This window comes from Lichenostomus cassidix, chromosome 4A (assembly GCF_008360975.1).
Source record: "Lichenostomus cassidix isolate B80296 chromosome 4A, HeHo_3.0, whole genome shotgun sequence".
In the NCBI taxonomy this organism is placed as follows: domain Eukaryota; kingdom Metazoa; phylum Chordata; class Aves; order Passeriformes; family Meliphagidae; genus Lichenostomus; species Lichenostomus cassidix.
In genome coordinates, this window is record NC_139485.1 from 12,906,671 (window position 1) to 12,932,062 (window position 25,392).

Sequence of the window (25,392 nt, forward strand, 5' to 3'; positions counted from 1 at the left end):
GAAAGGAAAGTTAACATGCCTCAAGGGGATAAAATGCAATGCGTTTTGCTTTTGATTCCAGTATGTTTTTAGCTTTATGATTATCGTAAATGCTTAATGGCCTCTGAGAAATACATATGAGTAAGCATGTTTCCTTTTGTATACATGTCACAGGATCCAACCTATCAGGATAAATATCAGTGGAGAAACTTTTTTGATTAGATACATTTTTCTAAAACTGAAAGCCTTAGCTTGATTCTTCCCATCACCCACAGGAATAATTTTTTGTCGCTAGTTTGAAGTGGAACAGAACAGTGGGATTTACTCCATCTCCTTGCTCTGAGGAGGTGGTGCTGGTATCTGTCTCCAAAGCTCATGTTTTTCCAATCCTGCATAGATTTAAGAGCATTTCTACATCAGTACCTTTCACACAAACTGGCAAAACATATTCCCATTCATTGTTTTGTCCTTCCTAGTGAAGTTATCTGTTATTTGGCTTGTAAATAATTGGAGTGAAGTCCCAGAATATCCATTAGATTTCCCTTGCTTTCCCACATTGCTGCAAGCAATACAAGATGTAGAAAGCGTGAGCATTTGCTCCCATGTGGTACAATCAAAGATAAAATGAAGGAGAGACAATTCTAGCAGATGAGTTGTTCTTACATTTTTTTCATATTGCGTACATTGCGCACCTTCTGGTTTGAAATCCTCCTCTAATCTCCCCCTGCACAAACAGCATATTCCCAGCATACCCTCAGACATACAGGAAGAGATGAGTGGTGTGGTGTGAGATGAATGCAGTGAGTCATTGTTCCTAGTAAAGCCATCTCCATGTTCTTTGCAGGGGTGTCACTGTCTGTGGGGGATTTATATGCTGGAGGGAATGAGGAACTAGGGCTTAACAGAGCACCTGGCAGTTTCAGGAATTTCCAGGCAGTTTCAGCTATTTCTGCCCTGGTGAATGGACAAGCCTGGAGCTGGGACCATATATATATTCCAATGAGTTCCTCTTTTTGAGGTAGAAAGGGGATCAGATAAATGGGTTCACACATCCAGTGGCCCCATCAGCTTCTGCCCTGTCACTCAAGCTGTATGGGAATGGAATTATTTCCAGCCTTTCCACATCCTGCCTTCCTGAATGTGGTATGCTCTCCCCTTCCTTTATCACTGTCATCCTTCCAGCTTGAGAATCACTGCAAAAGATTACCCCATGCTCGAGAAATAAAGGTGTGAATGGAGTGATAGTGTTTGTTTGGAAGAAAATATGCTTTTTACCTTTAAATACAATCAAACACTAAAAAGATCCAAGATCATCACTGATGGCAACTCACTGTGAACCTATAGGCATTAATGTCTGAGCACAAGGAAATCAGTAACAGCAGGAGAAAGGAGTTTAGCTGCTGTTCAAAGAAGAGCTCAGAACCAGACTGGTTAATTTTAAATAGAATCAATCCAGGACTGTGTGTTGAAGGTGTAGTTCTCATACTATGGTAACAATTTCATTTTGTGCCTCCCTTTATTTACGTGCATCAAACTAAATTCAGCCCTCTGAAATGCACCTCTAGTATGACACACCTTTGGCTTCGATCTTCTGTCAAAGTCATGCAGAGGGAAGCTCAAGTTACCCCTCATTGATCAAAAAACCTACATGATGATGAAACAGCCCCTTGTTTACTTGCTCATGCTAAATAATTCTGGTATGTCAGACCAAATAATTTATGTGCTTTTTTCTGCTTAAAAGAAGCTACTGCAAAAGACTGCATGAAAATAAAACCAAGACAATAAATCCCCAGGGAAAGGCCGGACCTCTTCCCAGGAGAATGCTTAATGTCATCCTGGTCTAATCTAATTCTGAAATACTTTAATATTATTTTGGCTCTGAGCTGTCTGGAAGTAAGAGCATTTTTGAGGCCCTGGGTAATGTTATTCATTTCTCCAGCCTCCTGCAAGGAGGAGTTTTAATCGGCTGATACATTTGCCCCTTGGAATTTCATCCTGAAGTCAGAGGGAGATGTAACCCCTGTGTGCAATTCTCAAGGAATCCACTGATATGGTTGTTCTCACACATGGCCAGGCAGGGAGGGGCTTAGCAAAAGGCTGTTGGATAATACCATCCCTCCTCAGCAGCTGGAAAAGGAGAGATCTGTGGGGAAGGTCAGGTCTTGGTGCAGCACCTCCACAGCAGGAATTCATAATGGAATTGTGGCTGTAGCACCGTGTTGTTCAAATTTCAGATGACTTGTTCTTCACCTCAGCAGTGAAGGGGATGGGGAGAAGAAGCAGGAGAGGAAGTGAAGTGTAGAGACTCACGTGCCTGTCACAGGATACTCTTGTCTTTTGAAGTGGCATGAATGGTATTTTATTTGGCTATTGATATGAATAACAGGGAAGAAAGACAAGACAAGAGGTTGGGCTCAGAAACAAGTGTCTGTTATGCTGTAGCTTTGTCTCAGTCCTTCAGACTGTTTAGAACTGTTTGGCACAGGGTTTATGACGTTCTGTGGACATGGCCAATGCCTGGCACACAGTAAGTGGGAATACAGTTGCTTTGGATCTGATATTTTCACTGGCATGGGGCTTCATTTGCATCATTAGCACTCCTGTAATTAGCATTATGAAGAAAATCTTAGGTCCCTGGATGTTAAACTATGGACCCTTAAATTTGGCAAGGAAATAGCCAGACTTTTATCAGTTAAACTTCTATCACCTTTGTGAAAAAGAATAATGGAATTCTCCAACAGTTACCTAAGTCTTATGAAGGAATGTTGGTATAGAAGTCCCAAAAGAAGCAGATTTGGGCTCTCCCCATCACATACGTTGCTAGCATGAAAGAAGTCTCCACAGAGTCACTTGAATTTGGTGAGAGAGCTCACACCTAACATATCTGGATCCAAACCTGGCAAAAAACACAAGCAAGTGACTTTATTATTTTGTATGTCTTCTGTCAGTATCTATTTCTGTTGCAAATAAGTGTAACCCTTTCATGGACCAGTCTTGTTTGACCTAGTCCAAGAAAGTCTCAATGTAAAAAGGCACCAGAAAAGGAAGAAAACCTTGTAAAACAGCCTCTTAGGTACCCTGTGATTTTCTGTGCAGAAAAGTTACCCTGATTTACATCAATCCAATTATATTCACGATTTTTTTCCCTGTGTAGGCACAGTGTAGAGATTCTAGTTTAAGTGAAACCTGCATACTCAGCTGAAGCAAACAAAGCGCCTGGATCCTGTTTCCATCTCCTGCCCGACAAAAATGGTTAACAGATTTGACAAGAAGACACAAAGTCATGAAAAAATATTATGTTCCTAGTTTTCTCTAAAAATAAGACATAATTTTATTTAATTTCCTTCTTCTGGACAGTGTTAACTTTAAAAAGAATGACTTCTTGTTTCCTGGGAGAAAACAGGATTTAGTTTGCTGTTTCACCGGTGTGTTCAAAGTCCCAAATGAGATGAGATGGCTTCTTTAAATCCCCAGGAAAATGCTGGACCTTGATCCCCTCCATCAGCAGCTGCAAAACAGAGATGGCAGGAGCAGCTTTGGTGGATGGCGTGCGGCTGGTCCTGCACAATCTTCATCCATGCATTTGATTGCTCATTTATATTGTGTGATCATGGTGGTGGCTTTGGAGATGCCTTGAGGACCAGGCGTGACTTGCCAAGCTTCAGGCAGCTGCAGTCCTTTGCGCTTTTGATGCACCTGGAGCTCTAGGAGTGTTTTGTAGTCCAACAGATGGCTGTGAAAACCTTGTACAGAACAGCAGCCCACTGTACAGCCAGACCACGGGCTGAGCAGCGGGCTGAGCTGCACCTGAGTGCACACGGCTCTGGTTTGCGAGGGACAGGTCAGTGCTGCGCTCTTACAGTGCAATCGCCGATAAAATAGCATTATTTTCTTAAATAATAATGCTTGCATCAAGGACCAGAAGTCCCGGTGACACCGATGCGCGCAATAAACTCCTGCACCCGGGGCTGCCTAGGCGCTCGTTTATGGGCGCTGCAAGCCCTCGGCCCTCGCCGGGTGCACCGCAGCCCCTCTCCCGCGCCCCTCCCGTGCAGCTCGGCTCCGCTCGGCTCGGCACAGCCGCCCGGCTCGGCCTGCCCGGGGCGGGGGCGCAGCTCCTCCAGCCCGCACGGAGGCGGCCGGAGCGCGGCTCGGGCGGGGCCGGGCGGGGCCTGGCCGGGCGGGCGGAGAGGCGCGGCGCGGCGCGGAGTCCCGTTAGAAGCAGCGCGGAGCCCGTGCGGATCCCCACCGGCGCAGGAGGAGTGACGGCCGAGGCCAGCCCGCCGGGAAGATGCCGAAAACGGTGGGTGCCGCCGCCGCGGGGCAGAAGGGAGGCTCGGCCGCGGGGTGCGCGGGGCAGGGCGGGCGCGGCCTGGGGGCTCCTCCCGCCTGGGCTCGGCTGCGCTCGGCGGCCGCGCCGGAGGGATCGGCGAGGGACAGGCGGGAATCCCGGGCGGCGGAGCCTCCCGCCCGCCCCTCCATCTTGTGCTCCCCTCCTCGGCCGCTCTCCCGCCCGAACCGCGGGGCCGGGCCGGGGCTCCGCCTGAACCTCGGGTCTCTCTCGGCCGCCTCTCCGCCCTAAAATGTCCGGCGGAGCGCGGCGCCGCCCGCGTGTGCTCCCGGAGCCGGGGGGGGAGCAGGGCGAGGCTTCCGAGAGCCTGGTGGGAGCTGGTGGCTGCTATGGCCGCTTCGTGCGCTCCCCGAGGAGGAGAAGTTGGGCTTTTCACAACTTGCGATTAGTCAGTTTGGGTTGCCAGGGAGCCTTGTCCCAGCTTGACTCGAGGTATTTCTTGGCTGGAAAGATTTTAGTACTTTAGAAAGTCTGGTCAAGTCTGTACTTGACTCTCCTCGCAGCAGGAGTTTGGTGACTAATGAGGAGCATGGGGTTTTTCCATTTAATTTCTCTTGGTTGGAGTAAAAGAGTTGGTCCCAGCCCTTCATTGATAAAACAGGAAGGAGCAGGCTGGAAGTCTCTGGATGTTTCCGTACTGGAGTGATCTGAAATGGCCTAAGAAAATGTAATGTTTAAGCTAGTAGTCTGTGGTTTACATAAAGGAGAGAAAAAAAAATATCCTAAACAAAACCTCACCTCTATGCAAATAGAAGTTGAAATGAAATCCACTGTAATTTTCTTTTTTCTATTTAGTTTTTTTTACTTTAAAGTAGATACTGAATGCCTATGTGACTGGCAGCTACTTTTCGTGATGTCTTAAATGCCATCTCTCTGATAGCATGGATAGATAGAGGATGATTGCTATTATTATTTAAACATCAACATCTTACAGAATACCAAATTCAAACCACTTCAAGGCTAAGACAGTATTTTCTGAAGCTTTAGAAAGGCCTTCCTTCAAACGTTAGCAATGATTAGTGAAGATTTACTTACTAAAACCCCTAAAATACAGGCAAGAAGTTCCGTAAGATTGACAGAAATAGCACAAGTTAGGAGACTTCTGTGTAAAATGCAGTTGAGACCTTCTAGCCAGAGAGTTTGCAGTGATGAGTGACTTTTCTAGTGTGGATCGGCCAAGAAATCCTGAACAAGTTGCAGAGAGTTTGGGGCGTGGTTCCCAGCACCAGGCTGAATCTGAATGCTGACTACGAGGTGCTCACTGCAGACACACCCTAGGCTGGATTCACCTTCTTAGTCTGTTGCTTTCTGGTTTTGACAGAGCAGTTCTGGTTTTGACAGAGCAGTTCTGCTTTCGGAGCTTTTAAAAACTGGAGCAGATAGAGAAATGCAAGTGTTTTGCTGTAATGCTTTGTATTGCACGCTGCAGATTCTACAGAAAGCAGTTCCAGTGTCTGTGCTTGTTGCAGTGCAGAGCTGCAGGCCTGCTGCTGTATCAGCCTTTGGTTTCCTGCCCCATCTGCTCTAGCTGCAGACCCAACTGAAATAATATTTGAAACATTATTTCTTGATCTTTGGTTTGCCGGAACAGGATATGCTGGCATAACTGTGTAATCAGTTCTTCATGTGAAATAAACATGACTACTAGTGTGCTAGCTTAAGATTTGTTAATATCTGCTTAATTAACAAAACAGTGAAATGCAAGAGACTTTCCTCAATCAACGAAAAAAATCCAGGTCAAATGTGGGTGAAACCTGGGCAGTTAGATGTTGGTTTATGTGGGCTTCATCACAAAAATAAATCCATTGTGAAGAAGACAGATGGAGGAAATGTTCTGGGGAACAGTTCTGGCTGGGCAGGAAAAGCATTTGTGTCAAAACTACTTGGTTGGTAGCTCTTATCATTCATCTCACCAGGCTTACAGAAACATGCTGCTGCGTGGCTTAAGCAGCTAAACCTGTTGAGTTCTGAGTCTCTACACCTCCTCAAGCTAGGCTAAATGTTAGCATATCTAGCTGGAGATTTCAGTTTTGTTCTATGTGAGGTTTGCTATGAGTGACACTATGCTCTGTAGCACTATTAATAAGAATCCAAGATTAACTCTGGTAACCTTTGAACTAGTGCACGTGATTTGCTGTTGTGACATGTAATGGGGAGGTTTGGTTGCTGGAGGCCTTTTAGGCTGTGTAGAAAGTCCATCATGCATTAGCCTGCTGCTCCTGCCATGCTCTCTAAAGGAAACCTGCACTGTTTTATCTAGTGATACAACTCTGGTTTAAATGTTTTGTGTTCTGGAAAGTTTGTTAGGTGTGAACAGTTAAAGCAGGCACCAAAAAGGGCATATAATTCACCCCACGCTTTGTACTGTAGAGGGTGGAAGTAGCTGACTGCTAAAAATGAGCCGTTGTCAAGCTCTGAAAAGTCTCTCCTCCAGTTGTGAGCAGTCTGTTCATTTGCCATGAGTAGGCTCTGATCTCTCCCTGACTGATGGGTGCTCTGGTTTCTCACTGAGTCACTTGAGGCTGAGCAGAGCTGGAAGTCACACTATTCCAAATCCCGATAGAAGTGAATCAGCTGTCACGTTGGTGGCTAGTCTAAGCCCCATAGTTAATCACTTGAACTTTAGTGTTAGAAAGAACATCTTAGTTGGAGGAGTGAGAAGGAAAGTGACTTTTTTTTTAAACAGCCATGCCTATTAAATGAGCTGACACTTTATTTTTTAGCTGTTAGAAAAAGCAAGGCTTCTGTATTGGGATTCATTGACTATTTTGCCTATGCATGTATTTATTTAGTGGCTGTGTGAACGGATGGGCTACTGAACTTGAAACACATGCATTCAACAGTCCTGTCACTAGGACTTGAGCAGCTCTGCTTTAGGTAACATAGTCTTTACTCATTGTAGAGAAAGGGTTTTAATCAAAGCTTATCTTGTGAATTCAGAAAGTTTCCAAACTTTGTTATACCTTAGTTTAAAGCTAAGCGTAGCAATAGTCATTAGAATCCTTAGGGACCCTATCTGTGGTTTGAATTGATGGTCCTAATCCCCACTGGGCCTCCAAATATCGTAGAAGCTTTTTTCCCTTTGTTCTTTGGAACTTGAAGGTTCTGATTAGAAAAAATGTAACCGTGAGAGTGAGGTAGATATCAGGAGACCTCTCTGGATAATTAGTATCTTGTGTGTAGCAACTTGCTACCAAATAGTGCAACAAGATGGCAACTATGAGCAGATGCTACACTTGCTTGGGTGATCTGTTGGGTTTTTTTGGTTTTTTTTTTAGTTTTTTTGTTTCCCTCTGGTGGAATTTGCTAAATGTCTTGAAGGGGGAAGGTGGATAGTGATCAAAACTGTGACTTTAGTGGATGGGCGCTTGTCTATTAATGCCCTGGGTTTGGATCCTAGTGTGCTGTGAAGGTACTCTAGAAGCATTCTAGATGCCTAGATGCCTTCTGTGTTATTTCATGACTTACCCTTTGGTGTTCTCTCTTCCTTTCCCCAGTCAGTATAACTTTGGAAACTTGGCAACACTGATCCAAGTTTGGCATGTGTGCTAACTTGGTAGGCAAACTCAATCCATTATGTGTTTCTTCTAACGCCATCAGATATGACTTGCTGTAAAGAGGTGTGTTTGAATGCACCCAAAGACATTTCTTTGTACAGAAGTGTTTCCCCTGTTGGTGAATTTCAGATGACTTTGTGCTTCAGACACAGCAATAGCTAAAACATGCTGATTTTACAGTGGAACCAGGTAAACTACTGAAACTGGTAAGCAGTGAGTTATCTGTAGCTTTATACCTACCATGGGATTTTGCAAAACAGGAAAAGCCTTTACACCCTAGCTTGTATTGTATTCAACAGTTTGGTTCTTAGGTTCTGCAATAATAGCAAGGTTTTACTTCATGTGAGATGAAGCAATTAGGCCTGACAGTAAACAAAAGCTTCTGTTTGGTACTTTTAGACCTTCTATATTAATGTTAAACAGGGATTTTAAAGTATACCATTGATGATAAACTAACGTTCGTTTTATTTTTACATACTGGTAAAATCTTCCTGTCTCTTCTTATGGCAAGCCCTGCACCTGGCTGGGCAACACCCATCAGTTAGAGGAGTTTTACACTGTAGTGAGCAAGAACTGTTCACTTGCTCTGATCTGAACTGGTAGTCACGATCCAGTTCGTAAAACTTCAAGGTGACAGTGTTACTTTTAAGAGTGCTTATCATACCAGAGGTTTTAGAAGATTAAATGTGTTGGTTAAGTCCTTTATTTAATTTTTGCCCTCTTGATTTGTTGCCTGAGGCAGGTGAGTAAGAAGCAGATTGGTGAGGTGCACACAGTAAAAAGGGCCCAAGGAGAACTTTGGGTCTGCTGCTTCTGCTGTAAGAATCCTATGGGGAACAGGGTGCCTCCTATCAGGGGTTCATCATCACTTCCCTCTTGCAAATATCCTGTCACCATAACGTGTGCAGGCGGCATCTTTTTTGAACCTTCAAGGGATTGCAGCCCTTTCCTTGGGGTGATTCTACCTTGTCTGATTAATCACCCCTGAAGGTTAATGACAATTCTTGCGTTTCTCATGAGGATGGTTCATAAGATGTCTTAATATGGACTCCTTCATTTTGACAGGAAATGGCATCACTGCCTCTAGAGGAAACACGTTTCAGGAGTTTTATGTATAATGTCTAGTCTGAAGCAAAATTCTCCTGTAAAGAACTCACTGAATACCTAGTAGCTGCTTGAAAGACACCTGATGATCTGAAACTGAAGGATTCAAATATCTTCTGCTTGTGACACTGGGTGTGCAGGGGGACGGCACCCTTCTGGGGCTGCTGGTCTGGCCATGTCCTTGATGATCAATGGCTACTTCACAGAGAAACCCCTCTTCTTCCACAGAGGTGGCTCTGGCTGTGCTCCAGGGTATGAAGGAAACTGACTAAAAGCTTCCTCTGGCTGCGTCATCTCCTGGACTCTTTCCTGGCTCGGTGCGGCTCAAGCAACCTTATTTGGCTGACTTAATTTTTTTTTTTTCCCCCTTCTGTGCAGCAAGTGGGCCTCCCTGAATTTGCACAATAAAGCTGTTATCTGTGCTTAATCACTGTTCTGAGGACTACAATGGGGTTTGTTTGAAAAGAGCTCCAAGATCTCAACTCCTTGGATCCGTATCATCCCCTGTGTCTCTGTGTCCCGTTTCCCTTTTGTCTGTTTGCTAAGTGGTTATAGCAGAAACCAACTCCAGCGAGTCTCTGCCCCTGCAGTCACACTATTGGAAAAGAGGAAATCTCTCTCTGCCCAGGAATAATCCAGGGCAATTAACTGATGTAAATTAAGAGCAGTAGTAAGCAGCCGGTTAATTGCTTGCTTTTCCCTAGGGGTGTTTGGGAACAGCAGGAATTTACATAGTGCAGCCAATAATACTGAATTAAGAGTTTGTTTTTATCCCATCTGAAACATCCAAAGTAGGCTGAGGTCTTTAGGCTGATAGAAGGCTACTCCTTCAAGGACATCTCTGTAGCATTCCTGTGTCTGTCTTTAGGTGGAGCATTCAAGTGTTTCAGAAGTTGTGGGCATAAAACCCACCCTTCTGCCTCCAGTAGCTAATGCTGACTTAAGGTAATATTTAAAGCAAATACTTGGTGGGGAGGTAGGAAGAGACAGTCACTGGCAGGCTTGGTGGTTATAACACCACAGGATCAGCTACAACTGTTTGGGGGGGTTAAACCTGAAGTTGCAGAGTTTTGGGCCTTATATTGACAAGAGACAATTATGGCTGCAGCAACTGTGGCTATCAATAGGTAGGTGATCTAGTGCTGCTTCCTTCCTGTGCAGCTGCACTTCTATGAATGTGTGATCTTCCAGTGGAGTAGTGGACAGTCAAACTCCTTGCCTTTGTATAGGAGCTTGTTGAACTTAAATGGGGAAAAAAAGACTCTTTGAAGATGTTTTTAAAGGCATGACTCCTACAGAATGCTTTTTCCTAGTTGTTCTAACATCTCTGAAGCTGCAGTAGTTGTTCTGAGGAACCTATTGAAAAGTACAAACTGTGGATGAAAGAAAGATTGTCAGTTCTCATCCTCTTGCCAGGCTAAAGAATAGGAGTACTTGGCTAGGCCTCTTTCTGTTTGGCTGCTGCTGGTTGATGAATAGCTATGGACAAGGGCACAGGAGTGACCCTAAAGGAGAAATTAAAGAAAAGGCTCTGAATCTTATCAGCTCTGTAGAGAAACATGCAATTAGGTAAGAATGAGATGATGGATTAGAAAGGGGAAGAGGCAGAGTCCTTTCCCTGCCAGCTGTGATTCTGTGTAGAGTAAAATAAAATCTCAGAAGAGTTCAGAAAGAACACCTGAAGCAGTGAATCAAGTGCCATGGTATTCGTGGTCCAGACTGAGCTGTATTCTTGCAAATTTCTGGTATTGTCAGTACATTTGCTAATGCTGCATTCAACTCCTGCATCCAGATCATCACTAAAAATACTGAACTGCACTGGGCCTATTGTGGAGACCTGAGGAACACCACTGCTGACTGGCTGCCAGCAAGATGCAGCTCCATTCCCTGCAGCCCTTTGAGCCCTGCTGCCTCTAGTTCTTCATCCAGCACACCTTGCACTTGCTTGTCTTGCAATTGAACAACTCATCCAGAAGGATGCTGTGAGAGACAGCATTGAAAACTTTACTAAAATACTGAAAAACTGCATCTACCACCTTTCCTTCATCCATTTGGTAGGTGACCTTACTGTAGAAGGATACCAAACTAGTTAGGACTTTGCCTTCATGAGTCCATGTTGGCTGTGCCTGATGATTGCATTGTCTTTTAAATACTTTAATGACATTTAAATGCCTTTTCAATACCAACCAGTAAGTTGTTTAATCTAGTTACTCTGACCACTAGAACAGATCTTCAAGAAAGCAAAATTGCCTGGAAAGCTGGTTGGTTTGAGAGAAACTTACTTATATTGTAGCTTATAGCACAGCTGAGACAATAGAATACTCAGTATCTAAGCAACAAAAACATGCAAAATTGTGACGTGCTTGGTTTGGTATATGGTTTGTGTATGTTTTGCTTTTAAAATCACCAAGGTTATCCTTTAGGGATGGCACTAGATTGTATTCAAATGTTCCTCTAAGTTTTGACAGCAGTCATGAATGGAGACAGTGACAGCAGGCATAAGATGGGTGTTGCTTCTCTAGTGTTTTGTTTGTTACTACTGTAAGTTACATCCAAATGTTAAGAAATGACTGTGGTCTGTGAGATGAGATTGAAAGTTAGGCATCAATAACTGTTTTGCCAACATCTGTTTCTTTCATTTGTCCCTACATGTATCTCAATATTAAGGAAAAATAAAACTGCTTTTTAAAAAGTAACTGATTAACTGCATTTGTATTTTTGGATGGATAAAGAAAGCTTGAGCCTAAATGTATTTAATCCAGTGTCGGTCCATATTCAGTGTCTGTGGCTACAGTTATCCTCTTACAGTGAAAACTCAGGATCTGAGCTTGCCTAAAGTTGAGAACCTGACTTTTATTACTGAAAATGTGCTGTGTGAGCAACTGGATTTTTGTTGCAGTATCTGTAAATTTCACTAAGGCCTACTCAATTCACTCAATGTGAATTTGTTTGCATTGGTGAAGTACAGGAAGCAGAGAGCAGTAAAATGATTATGGTTTATCATGTCACTATTCACAATACCCTAGACAACCAGAAGCTGCTGTATGAACTGTTAGACATGACTGCTTATGCTTTGATTAGTCCTTCACTCCAAAAACCAATCCAGGAGACTCTCTTACCTGAAGCTGATATTGAAAAAAGCCAAGTGTTTACTTAATTTTTTTTTTCCCTTAAAACACTAAACTGCACCTGCAACTGATAGTATTCTGACCCAGCCATGACAGACTGGGAAGCAGCAAGTTCCTGAAAACTTATTTTCTTACTCCTCTTGTAAGGACTTGCTGCTGCATGTGTCTTGGGGTTTGTGAAATCTATAGACACCAATGTCTTCTGCACTGCTTACCTAAGGAGCCATGTTGACAGCCAAACATGTGGAAGTGCCTTAAATCTCAAAAACCTCCAAGTTAGGAGGTTTTTTCCCCCCTTTATCTTGCTCTGTAGTTTGTTACTAACATCTCAAGTTAAAGCGTGACTGCAAGATGCAATGCAATGTATTATGCTCGGTTTGAATACACTTTTGCACACCCAGCAGTTTAAGGTAGAGATCTTTTTTTTTGAAAGTAGATATATGCCAGTATCTTCAGCTGTAAGAATATATCACTGTAGTGTCTTGAATCTACCAAAAGACAGAGCAAATACGAGTAAGTAACTTCGAAATCACTAAAAGATCAGACCAATCTGAACAGTACTTGCTTCAGCATCATGCACAAGAAATACAATGCTAAATAATCAAGTAAAAATCTGACAGAAGGCTGTCCTGCTCCTTTGCTGCTTCAAGTTCTGACAGATTTAATACATAGACTTTGTTGCTTGCTCTGTACTTGATTCATCTCTGTGCAAAGTCTCTTCTGCCCCTAAGCACCAAATGCACCTTAGTCAGAGGTGACCATCCCCTTCTCCCATGGCTAGGCTTTGAATGTGTCTCTCATAGTGCAAAAAAATGCTTTGTGAATGTCTCTTTTTTTTTTCATAGACATAGAACCCCTTGGACTATGTGCTGCACTGCTCTGTCCTTTCAAGTTTTTCCTTGTCTTTTTAGAGATTACTATGTGCAAATGCATTGGATGCATTAATGTGGATCTGTCCATTTCCACAACAAGCCTAAGCAAGAGTAGTAGTTAGTTGCTCTTACTGCTCCCAGTGTTCTGGAAATGTGCAATTAGGGGTAAGGTATCCACATACAGGAACATTGAAGGAGCCCCTGACTTTGATCAAAGTTGAATTCATCCCTGCAAACCCTATGCTTCTGTACCTTAGCATATGGAAAAACCTGAAAACATAAATCAACCCTACACAGCAGGTCTGGGTTACAGCTAAACTCTCAAGTTGACTTCTGAATGGTCTTTGCAGAAGGTTGATTTTCAGGCTCCCTGCCTCTCCTTAGTCTAGTGAGTTTTACTGTTTGCTTTTTTAGGTTATATCCATATGTATGTTGACCTACTCAGGAGATGTACTCAGCATCTGGCTATTTCTCTTCCTACTACCCAGTTGTGTTGCTAAGTTTTGACCTGCAGCTTTAGGAACAGTTTGGCTTATCTGCATATTTGGCTGCATAAAGATAGTCCATAACATCTCTGTTTGTAGAGGAGGATAAAAGATCTAGATATTGAAAGTACAAATCATTTAAGGACATTACTCTTGCCCACTTGATACAAGAAGTCTGTTTATGTTAATAGGTCTTGACCACTGAGATTCCTGGGCATTCAGCAATGTCTTCATCAATGCATCTAGGTCTCAGGTGTTAGCTGAAGTCTATTAGGATTTCTTTCTAAAATAGCACAATTTCAGTGTATTTCAAGGAGTTTGAGTGTGGATTTAATTGCAACCTTGAATGAACTAAATCAACTTGGTTGCTTTCTTGAGAGCTTTGATGGTTTGCTGGCACTGTAAAAGTTTGCATCAGTTCTGTTCCGTAGTTCAACAGAAAATTGGGTTAATGGCATGTGTATGTGTGGCTTGATGAGGAGTAAATCTCACCAAGGGGTTGTGTATCAGAGCTGCTGCAAAGGATAAAGCAGGTATGCCTGGGAGTGAGGAATAAGAGTGGGTCAATAGCTTGGTCCATCTTGTCCAGTTGTACCCAAAAAGCCATCATGTCCTTTCTCTTCCTATGGCCTGTAGTAGTGTCACTGTGTAAATGTAGTCAACAGGACCAATGAAATCATTCTGCTGGAGAAAATAACAGAAGGGTTTTTCCCACTCTGATTCATCCTTTCAAATTCCTACTTGTGCTGTAGTTGTGGAGTACAAATTTGAACCCAGAGAAGGGACTGGGAAGGTGCAGGTTGTTCAGGATGGCTTCCCATGGTGGTGGGTACAGACACTGCATGTGCTGGCACTGCTCTCCTCAGCTCCTGTGCAGGTCTGTGCCCCTTTGGGAACCTTTTGGGACATGGGGCTCTGTGTCATGGTGATGTTGCTATTCTCCTCTATATTAGGAAGGCTCAAATGCTTGAAATAGATGGAGCTTAAAATATCAAAGAATACTTCAGCAATCACAAGCTGGTCTTTTTTAAACTGTGGACAGTCCCAACAGAACTATTCAAAATCTAAGATATGTCAGTGGTAAGGGAAGCAAATATGGGTGGGGAAACTGAATATTAAAAAGAAGTGTAGAACTCAGCCATTTAGGGGAAATCCTGCATTTTAGGGAACTATGACCTAAATAGATATGAAAATGCAGCCAGCCTAAGTGAGACCCTGTACTGAAAGGAAGTTGCAGGATTTGTCTAGCATGCTGGAAATGATAAAAGTGAAAAATCACAGGATGATGAAACAGCTTTACCTCATACTTGACTGTGCGTGCAGTTAAATTTGGAGGGATGGCTCATAGTCTGGGCAGTCAGATCCCACAGTAAGACTGTGTTCTAGCTCCTAGAAGTCTGGCCATTGTTCAGAGGTTCAGTGAGGGCTGAGAGCTGGCCAAGAACTCGATGTGCCACACCCAGGCCATGCGCTGGGTGTCTAGAACAGGCAGCCCTGTGTTCAGCCTCACTGTAACAGAGCTAAACTGCTAGGAGTCTCTTGCTTGAAGGACAGAGAAGCACGTGTAACAGATAAGCTTGCTCTGACTTTTTATCCAAACATGAGTCCTTTAGAAGGAAGAGCTTGGTCACAGCAGTTAGCTCCATGCTTTCTTCTCTGTGGAAAGTGTCTTCAATGATTAGCAGAGTGTTGGAGTGTAGTAATTTTACTTGCCCTCGATTCCAAGTTACCTCTTGGAATCAACCTCTTGAAACGATTCTTAACTGCAGGTGAACTTAGAGACCTTTACATAGGGAGTGAGTATTCAGTCTCTTAGCTCATGAACCTCAAGTACTTACTGTACATGTGATGCCTCAATGCAGGTCACACTTGTCTTGTTAGCATCCTGTCTTGATCTTGTTTTGAGCTCCTTCCAGCAAAGTAGGTACTTGTGATTTGGCAGACATTCACTGAATGCTATGTTTGGAAAGCTCATTGGCTTTTTGGGAAGATGTCTTGGCTACCTGTCTTGACTGATCAGCCCCTTGAACTGAGCCTTTGCAACTGTTAAATGGTTCTGGGCAATTCCCTGCCCTTGGCTCGAGAATGGAAAGGGAAGAACTGGACTAGGGGGAGGTTATGGGGGTGGGGGGCAAGTTACCTTCTAAGAGTCTTCCCAGAAAATCTGAAGTGCCTCTGATGGTGGTAGAGTGCAGGGACTGTCTTGCTGGTCGAGTTACTGCAGTCACAGCCAGGGTCATAACACCTTTGTGCAGTGTACAAAATAAGCACAAAATACTTGTTTGTAACCTGTGAGAAAGATTGCCTGGGAGAAGCACACAATAGCTGTGAGGAATGCCACCCATACCACTGCTGGCATTCAAACCTGCCCACTGCCAGCTAACTGCCCTTAGGTTGAAGGGCTTTAGCAAGGGATATGGTTAAGCTCTGACATGTGAAGTACAACTGCCAACCCTGCTATTAGTGTGCAGAGGCCATAATAGGCATGTATGTTTCTTCACAGAAAAGTGCCTTCTAACAGGCACAAAAAAAGGTATTTACAAAACAGGCAACCTCCCCCTAAAGCAAAACCCAAAGCTGTACAGATTGTAAAAGTTGAATGATGGCAACTGCATGTTGCTATATTTTGCTTCAAGTTTTACCTCCTTATCAAGATTTTGCAGAAAAGGGGTCAGGGGTTTTCCCCATGATATTTTAATTTCCTCCTGGGTTTTGACTAGTAAAGGATGTTCTCTCTAAGCAGCTCAAACAACAGGAACAAAAATAGTTATTCCAAGGGCTTCTTCTGACTAGCTCTAAAGAAACAGAAAATGGCAATATTAATTACTTGGAACAGCTACAGGAAAGCAAAGGGAGGTGCATGAAGACTCTATTTATGGAAAAGGAAATGGCAAAAATAGAGGAATTGATCCATTGCACAAGGTTAAGATTAAGTAGTGTAGTAACTGGCATATGAGTATCTGGACTTGACTGTAAATGTGGGGATCCACCCTTGGCTGCTTCCACTGATTTAGTGCTCTCATCTTCCATCTCTTTTTCTCTAACTGAAACTTGTTTGCCCTCTGGAGAGGATGGCAAGCTGCTAGTAACCAGTGTTCAAACACCACTGGTGGGATGTGATTGGTTGAATAAGGAGGAATTACATTTAAGTAGCTTTGACATGGAAACATCATTAATGATTTTGGAAGCCATGCTGTGTAGGTGGTAGGGGAATTTTAATAATTGTTTTGAATGAATAGCTTTGTAGTAGTCTTTTTATAAAGTAGAACTCTTATCCATGAAAAGGCTGCCTGCCCAAATCAGATCACTTATTAAATTGGGTGAATGAGACCTCAAGAGTTCTAAAATGTGGAGTTCTCCAGGCCTGTGGAGACAGCATTGGTGCAGCCCTGGCTTTGTGTGCTTGTGCAGTGCACTTACAAGTGTGTGCTCACTGGTGCTAACAAAAGAAGGTGTCTCCAGAGCAGTGAAACATTTATTGTGAGAAAGCTGCAAAGCTGGGGCAGGGGGAGTGAGTGAAGACATCCAAAGTAAGGCAACTGCGAACAACAGACCCTTTGCATGAGAAACAGGGTTTTCTAAAGTTTTCTTCTGAACTTTGTGAATGTGGTTTAAAGGAGACCTAATTTTTTAGAGAAACTGTCCTTGGGGGTAATAAATCTGATTCTCCACCATTTGAGAGAAGAAATGAATCTGTAGTTTGTAGAAGGGTGTCTGAAGTAGACTCCCTGATTTGATATGAATAACTGATCTCTGAACTGATAAACATGTCCTGCAAGGATGTTATCCTCGAACTCCACTTAGTGATCCTCTGCTCAGGCCTCTCTGTATACCAGGTATCAGTCATGTGCAAAGGAGGACTTAAACAGGAAGATAGCTGTGGCTTCTCACACTTGGTCTTGAGAATCAGATAAGCAACAAAATATTGCTGCATTGCTGTGCTCTGTAGGCATTACTTTTTCAATGCCACCAAGTGCCTTCAAGGAAAATTTTTTTTTCTTTTTTAAATGGGATAATTATTGATTGCCACTTGCTGTATGGAAGAATTTTGTTTTCATTCTCATCACTGTAAGATGAGCACTACAAATTAACACAGGAGAATATTTTGAAATTAACAGTCAAACAAATACACTAGGGCTCTGACACTACAGTGTGACTGGGTTTATAATAGAATAAATCACTTGGTTTCCTTTTTTTTGAAATGGACTGCTTTAGTATTATATTTTGTACCAGATTTTTAGTTACACACTTTGTTAGGCAAAGCAGTAATTCTCTGCTCTTCCAGCCTCCACATAGGAAAGTGTATCTTTTGAATGGCTGATGTGCTGTAACTAGGTTCCCCCCTATCCCATGGTTGTAAATTGGTGCTACGAAAGTGAGTTTTGCTGGAAGCTATGGGCAAGCACTGGCAGCATCCCTTGGTGTCTCTGCTGCAGTGAGGTATTGAATGCCACAGTTGTCACAGGGCAAGTCTGCCTGGACACTGGTGCCTCCGCCCTTTCTCTATCCAGTTTCTGCAAGCAGACTTTTTTCAAAGCTGTGAATATTCTTTGTCTTGCTGGCTGGTGCTCTGGCTTGCTTCCTCTTGCTGTCCTCAGCAGCATGGCTCCTGAGGCTGTGTGGGTGCTGTGGTTTGTTGCCCACGTGAGCCATCTTGTCTTGCTGGGGACTAAGAGCATTTGCTGCTGGTGGGGATGCAGCTCTCGTGTGACTGTGCTTAGGTGTGGCTCCACAGCAGCTTCTGAATCCAAGCTGGTTTGCTGCCCTTGTCCTTCACAAGGAGGGAATAAAACCATGTGAGCACAAATTTAGTTAGATTTGGCCTGAAGTCTTCCTTGACCAGGCTTGTCAGTGCTCACAGGAGAGCAGGTTTGTGAAGCTGGGTAGCGGCAACTGCCCTTTCCCTGCTTTCTGTCTTCAGGCCCCACGTTAAAATCATTAGGGATGCTTTAAAAAGTGCATTCCTTCTACAGGCTGTACTTAGGTACCAAAACAAAGTCACATACTCTGTAGCGTGTAAGTCCTACTTCTGGCTCACTGGTACCAGAAGTACCAGGCCAAGCTTTCTGTGGTGGCTTTATTGAAGTTGTCATAGTGGGGTGGGATGGAATGCCTTTTGTGGACTTACTGCCTGCCCTGTGCTCCAGTCAAACGAGGAGTGCCATGTCCCCAGAGGAGCAGGATGGGGCTGGTGGAGAGAGCTGGGAAGCTCCCAGGAGCTGCTGGGAGGGTTAACCTCTCTCAGACATGGTGCCTGTGGTGTCCCTGCTGCTGTTCTGTTCCCTGATGAGCTTAGAGGTATGAAAAGGCCCTTTAAGACTGCTGGAAGGGGGCTTGGTTAATTAAGTGTAATCCTTTGAGAAATTGCAAGCGCTTTCACATGACCTGATTCCAGCCTCACCGTCACACAGAGGACCCAGGGCTGTTTCGGCAGGGTGCTGGTGCTCAGGAAGGAGCCAGATGTCTGTGAGTATGGCTGGTGCTGGAGGTGTGGGGCACCACCTCTGATTCCCCTCCAAGGCAATGCAGAGCATGATGCAATGGCTCTGCTGTCCGTGGGCAGAAGGTCCATGTTGGCTGACCAGTGTGGTGGGAAGGGAAGTGCAGCACTGCAGAGCATTCGTACTCCAGAATTCACTTGCACCTTCTGAGGAACAGGGGACACTTCTTGTTAAACTTACTGTATTGCTGCTTATCTTGCTAAAGAGCCAAAACTGGGCAGGTGTTTAGATTATTAAGGTGCCTTATGAGATCTTGAGTTCATGCAACTCCAGCTGGATTTGATGTGCTTCCCTGGTCAGACCTGTTGGAACTGGTGCATGATATTGGTCTGATATCTTTATGTGTAGTAATTGCAGGATGAACTGGTGCCTTTTAGTGCAGAGGCTATAAAGGTTGGTCTGGAATTTCTTTTAATTGAGCTTGCTTCAGTTCTGTAACAATCAAATTTGCAATAAAGTATAAGTTTTCACTATGCTACTTTCTCCAGAAATAGTCCACTTGGTGGCTTTAACCTGGGAAGTGGGGAATATCTGAAGCTTGAAGCCTACAGCCCAGCAGGGAGGAAAGAACTTCCTTGCATGCAGGAAATGCAGGGAGGAAAGAAGCTTTAGCTCAGGGTCAGGGTTTTGTAAAGGTCGATACTCTGTTGTGCTGACTCTACTTATTATTCTGACATGAATTTCCTAGTACTCTATTCCTGTCTCAAATTATGACAAACAGAATTGTCTTTTCTCCCTCTCATGCTGCTCAATGCACTGGGGCATTAGCACAAGCAATACATCCGTTACTGAGCGTGACAGTATTGGTCTTTCCTGTTTGTCCTGCCTTATGCAGCTACACATTTTCATCTCAGGAAGTTGTTATAGCACACTGTTACAAGGACTTATTCTGAGACCTGGAAGATACCTGACAATCACTGTTGCTAGTAAAACTCCTCTGGAATCACAGTGGGGCAGAAAGTGAGGCTTGAAGGGATATGGGCAAAACTAAAATACCTGAAAAGATGCTAGATATAGGTGCCTCCTACCACTGTCTATTAAGTGTATCTCTTGCAGACTGCTGAACACCATGGGAGTGGGGGATAGTGGTGGCCTGTACCTTCAGAAAGCTTTTGCTGGTCAAAAGGAGCTTTCTTTGGCTGCAGCTGCTCCAGAGCTGGAAGAGTATCTCTTCCATGCAAGATGTTCTGTCTGTGCAGGAGGTATCACACTTGACAATACTGTCCTTGGCAGCAGGAAGCTCTTTAATGTGCTCTGGCAGTGGCAAGGTTTAGCAGTGCTTAGACTGGTGGAACTGTGGTAATTCCCCAAACAGAGAAGAGGAAGGGTTGCTAGTTTTCTATCTATTTCCTGTAGCTGTTATGAAAAGAATCAGTTCAAGAGGGGTGCTTCTTTTTTTTTTGAATGTTTTTTAAATGTGATGAGTGTAAATTTGCCTATTGAAATGTGGTAGTTTAATGTTCTTTTAATGTGCAAAATGGCATTTGGAAGCATTTCATACAGTGTTGCTCGCTGTTTGTATGAGAGGACATCAAATGATGATGGAAAGACAAAAAACTGTTTAGGCACCACCTACTAGAATAAACTTTTGTTAGTTTAAGTCCAAGTAGAATTTAGAGAGTTGCAAATATTTGCATGCTGCAGCATGCAAATGATGAAAAAAATTTAATAATTGCTTTAAACAGAGTTTGAGTATAAATTACTGCATTAGGATAATATTTTTTGATAAATCTGTTGAAATCCAGTAAGCCTGCTAAAAACACATCCTGAGTGTTGAAAGTTTGATAGATGTTTAATAGAATACTTGGAATAGGATTGTAGTATACTTGAGGATGAGTGCTTCCACTGTAGACCTTGTGATTAAATCACTGGTGTGCAATGTATTTTTCTTGCACACCTCTCAGCAGGGTGCACTTTACCTGTCTGGACTGACAGAGCTAAATTTGGATATGCTCAGCAGTTGAAGTTGGATATCTCATTGATATTTTTTTCTGTTTGCAACCCAAATTATAAGCATACCTAGGGTCATGCCAGCCCTCAAACCTAGGAAGACTTTATTAGATGGTTTAGAAATACAAAATCTAAATGCTTAATGCTAATGAATCTTGAGGCTTTTCTTAGAATAAGCACTGGTGGTAAACTAGATAGTTAAATGGTTTAAAAGTGCTTTGGCAGGGTGACTCTCAAGGAACGAAGCAAATGAGTCTAAATTATAATGGGAATGGATCATGTTGGCTTTGTTTTGCTATAGCATTTTTATTCCTATGTATAACATTAGTGTTGGTCAGTACTCAGCTATGAATACCTTAGTAAAGTGGTTTTACTGAAAGTGAGACTTGAAATGAATGAGGAGGAAGAAGGCAAACATGCAGTGCCTGGCACGTACTTGTCTGGTAGAGATTTTAGCAGTCTGTAGATCTGTTCTTGGGGCTTGTTTGAGCCACAGGCAGAGGGCATTAACATCAGTGCCTCCCACCTCCTGAAATGGTAGAAACCTCACTGTGAGCCAGTTGTTATGAACTGGTAAAACAAAACCATCCTGGCTTGATAGCATATGGGGAAAAAAATGTCTCTGTGTGGTGTTTTCACACCATTGTGCCTTAACAAAGCTCAATTTTATAGCAAACTAGCCTCTCAAGTATTAAAGTACCACTAATGGTTCAAACTAACAAATGGTTAAAATGTCACTGGCACAGCCCAGGATGTGCTCTCCCCAGCTCATTCCGCTGACAGTTCACAGCAGTGTGCTGTTGAATGTGTTAAAACCGTGTTCAGCTTGGGGAAACAGCACTACCGGGGTGTGGTTCTCCAAAGCACAAGCCTGTTTCCTGTGGTATCTCAGCTTCTGCTGTCTTAGATCAGGCTGAAGTTGCAAGTGCAGACCCATTCAAGACTTTGCTGCTCCTAAACCTTAGGCTGCTACTCATCTTGAGCATAGGGGGCTTCTAGAGGGGGAAAAATGTGTAAATATTGCTATTGAATATACTAATTGAAGGATGATGCTGGGTCAGATAGCTTTAGGGCATTTGAGTGACAGTGAAGGAATTCTGCTGGTTCCAGCATGGGACCTTATTTTACTGTGCTAACAAAGATGTGAGTCTTAATAAGCATTCTACGTGAATTATGGGGTTACTGAAGCAACTTTATTTGAAATTATAGGGTGTGATTTGTTCTAAATAGCCCTAAGAGCTATTTAGGCACAAGTTGCAAAGAGGTGCCACAGATGTTTCATTTGTGTTTTCTGGTGCTCAGATATTTGGCCCTCAATCACCTATGCAGAGGATATCAGATAAGAGGAGCTACTATTCTTTTCCTATAAACAGTGGTGCAAAAAACCCGTTTTTCTTCTGTGGTAGCTGATACATATGGTAGCTGAACTTAAAACAAGAAAACCTTTAGGTTCGTCTCAAGAGGATATCAAATACAAAATAGTGGTGTGCCTAGTCTGAAGTAGGCTTTCTGGGAAACTTCAAAAAGTATTTGGATGTAGTTAGTGGTCTCTTTTTGGCACCTACCTAGATTTAACTAGCAGAACACTTCTTGCTTATGGGGAAAAAACCCCTGGTTCTAGCTCTCTTGTAGTCTACTTTCTTCATAAACAAGATGTGAAATCAGTCCATATTCTTGGTAGAAATGCAGGAATCATAACTGTCTGTGATCATATTGGCATTATGTGGTTCCTTGAATATTTCTCTGCTTACTCTTGCTTTTTTGGTCTCTTGTGTCATGCAGTTAGCTTATAGTCTAAATATGACATTGAGTTGTTCTTAAAACTGTTCAAAGTGTATTTCCCTCCACCCCTCACCACTGGAAGTCTGGTGGAGTGTGTTAAGAGGATTGATAGCACTGAAGAGCTAAGAAATTAGGATTTGTTGATATAAGGTAAATGACTGTTGGCAAGAGAGGGAATTGTTAATGAAAGCCCTGTGTGCTGGGGTTTGGTGCACTGTGAGTATCTTGTCTGTACAACTTCAAGCCTTGAACTTTTGCTTTGATGGAAAAATATTTTAAATAAAGCTGTTTTAATATGTACAGCTTGTGTTCAAAACTTGTGAAATATCTTTACCTTTTTCAGTTGATAGGCATGCAAATAGAATTGGATTCTCAGGCAGCTTGATGTGCTTGCTGACCTCACTTTGCCTGGTCTATCCTGGCTTTCAGGCCAGGATGGTTTCTGTTTCAGCCCAAGCATCTAAATCACATTTCCCAATAATTATCAGGAGTTTTGAATGGGATCAGCAATGTTTTACACTAGCATTTGAGGTGAAATGCCTCTGCTGTTCAACTTGCTTTATGAGAAGTGAAAGGTTTATGTCTTCCTGCTTCTGTGGGAGGAAGCTGGAAACTCCCTTGCTGCAGTCCCTTGCCACTTCCATGTCACAAGTGAAAATGTGTGACTATTCCTGTCAAAATAGTGCATCATATAACATTTCTTCTGGAAGACCATTCATGATCTTACATCTAAGCCTAGTATTGTCATGAAATCCTGACTGAAATTTTAAATAACACCTAAACACTTTCTGCAGTCTTTAGAGGTCTTTCATCTCCCTGAAAGAATTATAAAGCAGTAGGCAGCTGCTGTTCATCATGCAGCCTTTTTGTCTTAGCATGTGAAGGTATCCTTGTATCCTGTCTGCTTCATACCCACAGCCCTTGGAGCATCTCAGGGATTGTACCTTGTAACTTAGCAAATGCTCATGGAGACTGGAAATGTATTGTTATTGTTGACTAGCCTTCTGTAGCAGACTGAGTTTTTAAGCTTCTGGGAACTTCCTTGATGTTCGCTGTTCAGACAAAAGGATTGGATGTCTTCTTGTGTGCACCAAGTTTTGGAATATCTCTGCTTTTGTGAAAGACACCATCAGAATGTTCTACTCTGGAAATTAAACTTCATAAGATGTAAATGGTTCTCATGTGTGTCAGTACATATGAATATTTGGAGGACCAGAGAGGATAAACACACTGCAAAACAGGAATGTTCTATTTTACAGGAAAACTGAGTACCATGCTGGCAAGGCAGATGACTTTGTGACTGCTGGCAGTAAAGTTGCTGGGGCTTGAGAGCTGGTTCCTGGTCCTGGGCACATGTTCACATTAATTTTTGGGTAACATCACTTAGAACATATGTTATAATCATACACTTTTCTGTCTTCCAGATCAGTGTGCGTGTTACCACCATGGATGCTGAGCTGGAGTTTGCCATCCAGCCCAACACCACAGGGAAGCAACTCTTTGATCAGGTAAGCAATGGAGCTGCAGAAGATACAAAATTGATAAAGACATTGTAATTCTATTGAGGCAACAGCAAGTAATTGCTAAAGGACTTCAGAGATTTGGTGTCACTATATGTAATAACTTCAAGAGAACTCAACATAGTAAGAAATCATACTTTTTTCCCAGAACTACTTCATTTTTTAATCTCCAGGAATGTGTTAGGAGCTGTTCTTACTTCTAGTGAACTAAATTGGTGCTACAGCTCACAAGAATAGTAATTGGAAAGCAGTAGATATCTGCAGTCCTACTGTGTAAGGAAAGTGTTATGGGGGACCTAGTGAGCTATTTTTGATTGACTTACCTCCAAGCATTGTGTAATTGATTCCAAAGGGTAGTTGGTCTCTAAACCAGGAGAGGCTTAGCTGGGTTTCAAATGCTGCTGCAACCTTGAAGTGCAGGTGAAGTGATATTCTGTGCTCCCATCAGGCCCTGAGGGAAACCTTAAGAGCAGTGATGTACCATGCCATGTTGGGCTGTCTGCATGGAGTGCTTCAGCCTTTCCCTGCACTCACTGGCTAGGCAAATTTTCTGCTTTGGCCCAAACAGAAGCAGGCAGGCATGTGCAGCCCACAGTTGGAACAGCCAGAGACAGACATTATCAGTTGCAGCAGTTGAAACTTTGACAGACTCCAGTGTGTTTCTCTGCTGTAATTGGCCATGGATTTGCTCCTTGGAGGGAAATGTGAACAGCAAATTCATAGCTCAAAGAAATGCAAATTGAATCTTGGACTAACGACAAGATGAGGGAACTGCCAGACCAGATATGTCAGAGATTTGGGTGTGGTTCAGTAGAGTGAAGCATTCTGGGGTTAGCTCTACATAGTAGCTATCATAAGGAAGAGAGAAAATTAAGGACTGATTCACCCACTGAAGTCAGCTATTTCCTTTGGGGCCAGCAAATATAATTTAAATTTTTATATTTTTTTTAGATCTCTAACCACGAACTACTGTTTTCTCTTGTACACAGCTGTATGATTCAGCACTAGATGATATATTGCTCTTTGCAGCCCAGCCCTGAAATGGAGGGAATGGAGTTAGATCCTAAGCTTTAGTAAAAGAGCATCCTTTCACAGTGGGAAAAGTAGAAAAGGCTTTCAAAAAGTTCTGAATTACAGTGTAGTTTTCAGCCATCTATGTCTTA

The 25,392-nt window shown here is 43.0% G+C and overlaps 1 protein-coding gene across 1 annotated transcript in view; it reads left to right on the top strand.

Annotated features, from left to right (window-relative positions):
- Positions 1-4,123: 4,123 nt before the first annotated feature.
- Positions 4,124-25,392, top strand: part of MSN (moesin) — a 38,932-nt gene continuing 17,663 nt past the window's right edge. Inside the window, exons 1-2 of the mRNA XM_085060588.1 lie at positions 4,124-4,282; positions 24,134-24,217. Of these exons, the coding sequence (XP_084916714.1) occupies positions 4,271-4,282; positions 24,134-24,217 (96 nt within the window). The 5' untranslated portion in view covers positions 4,124-4,270. The remainder of the gene's footprint in view (positions 4,283-24,133; positions 24,218-25,392) is intronic.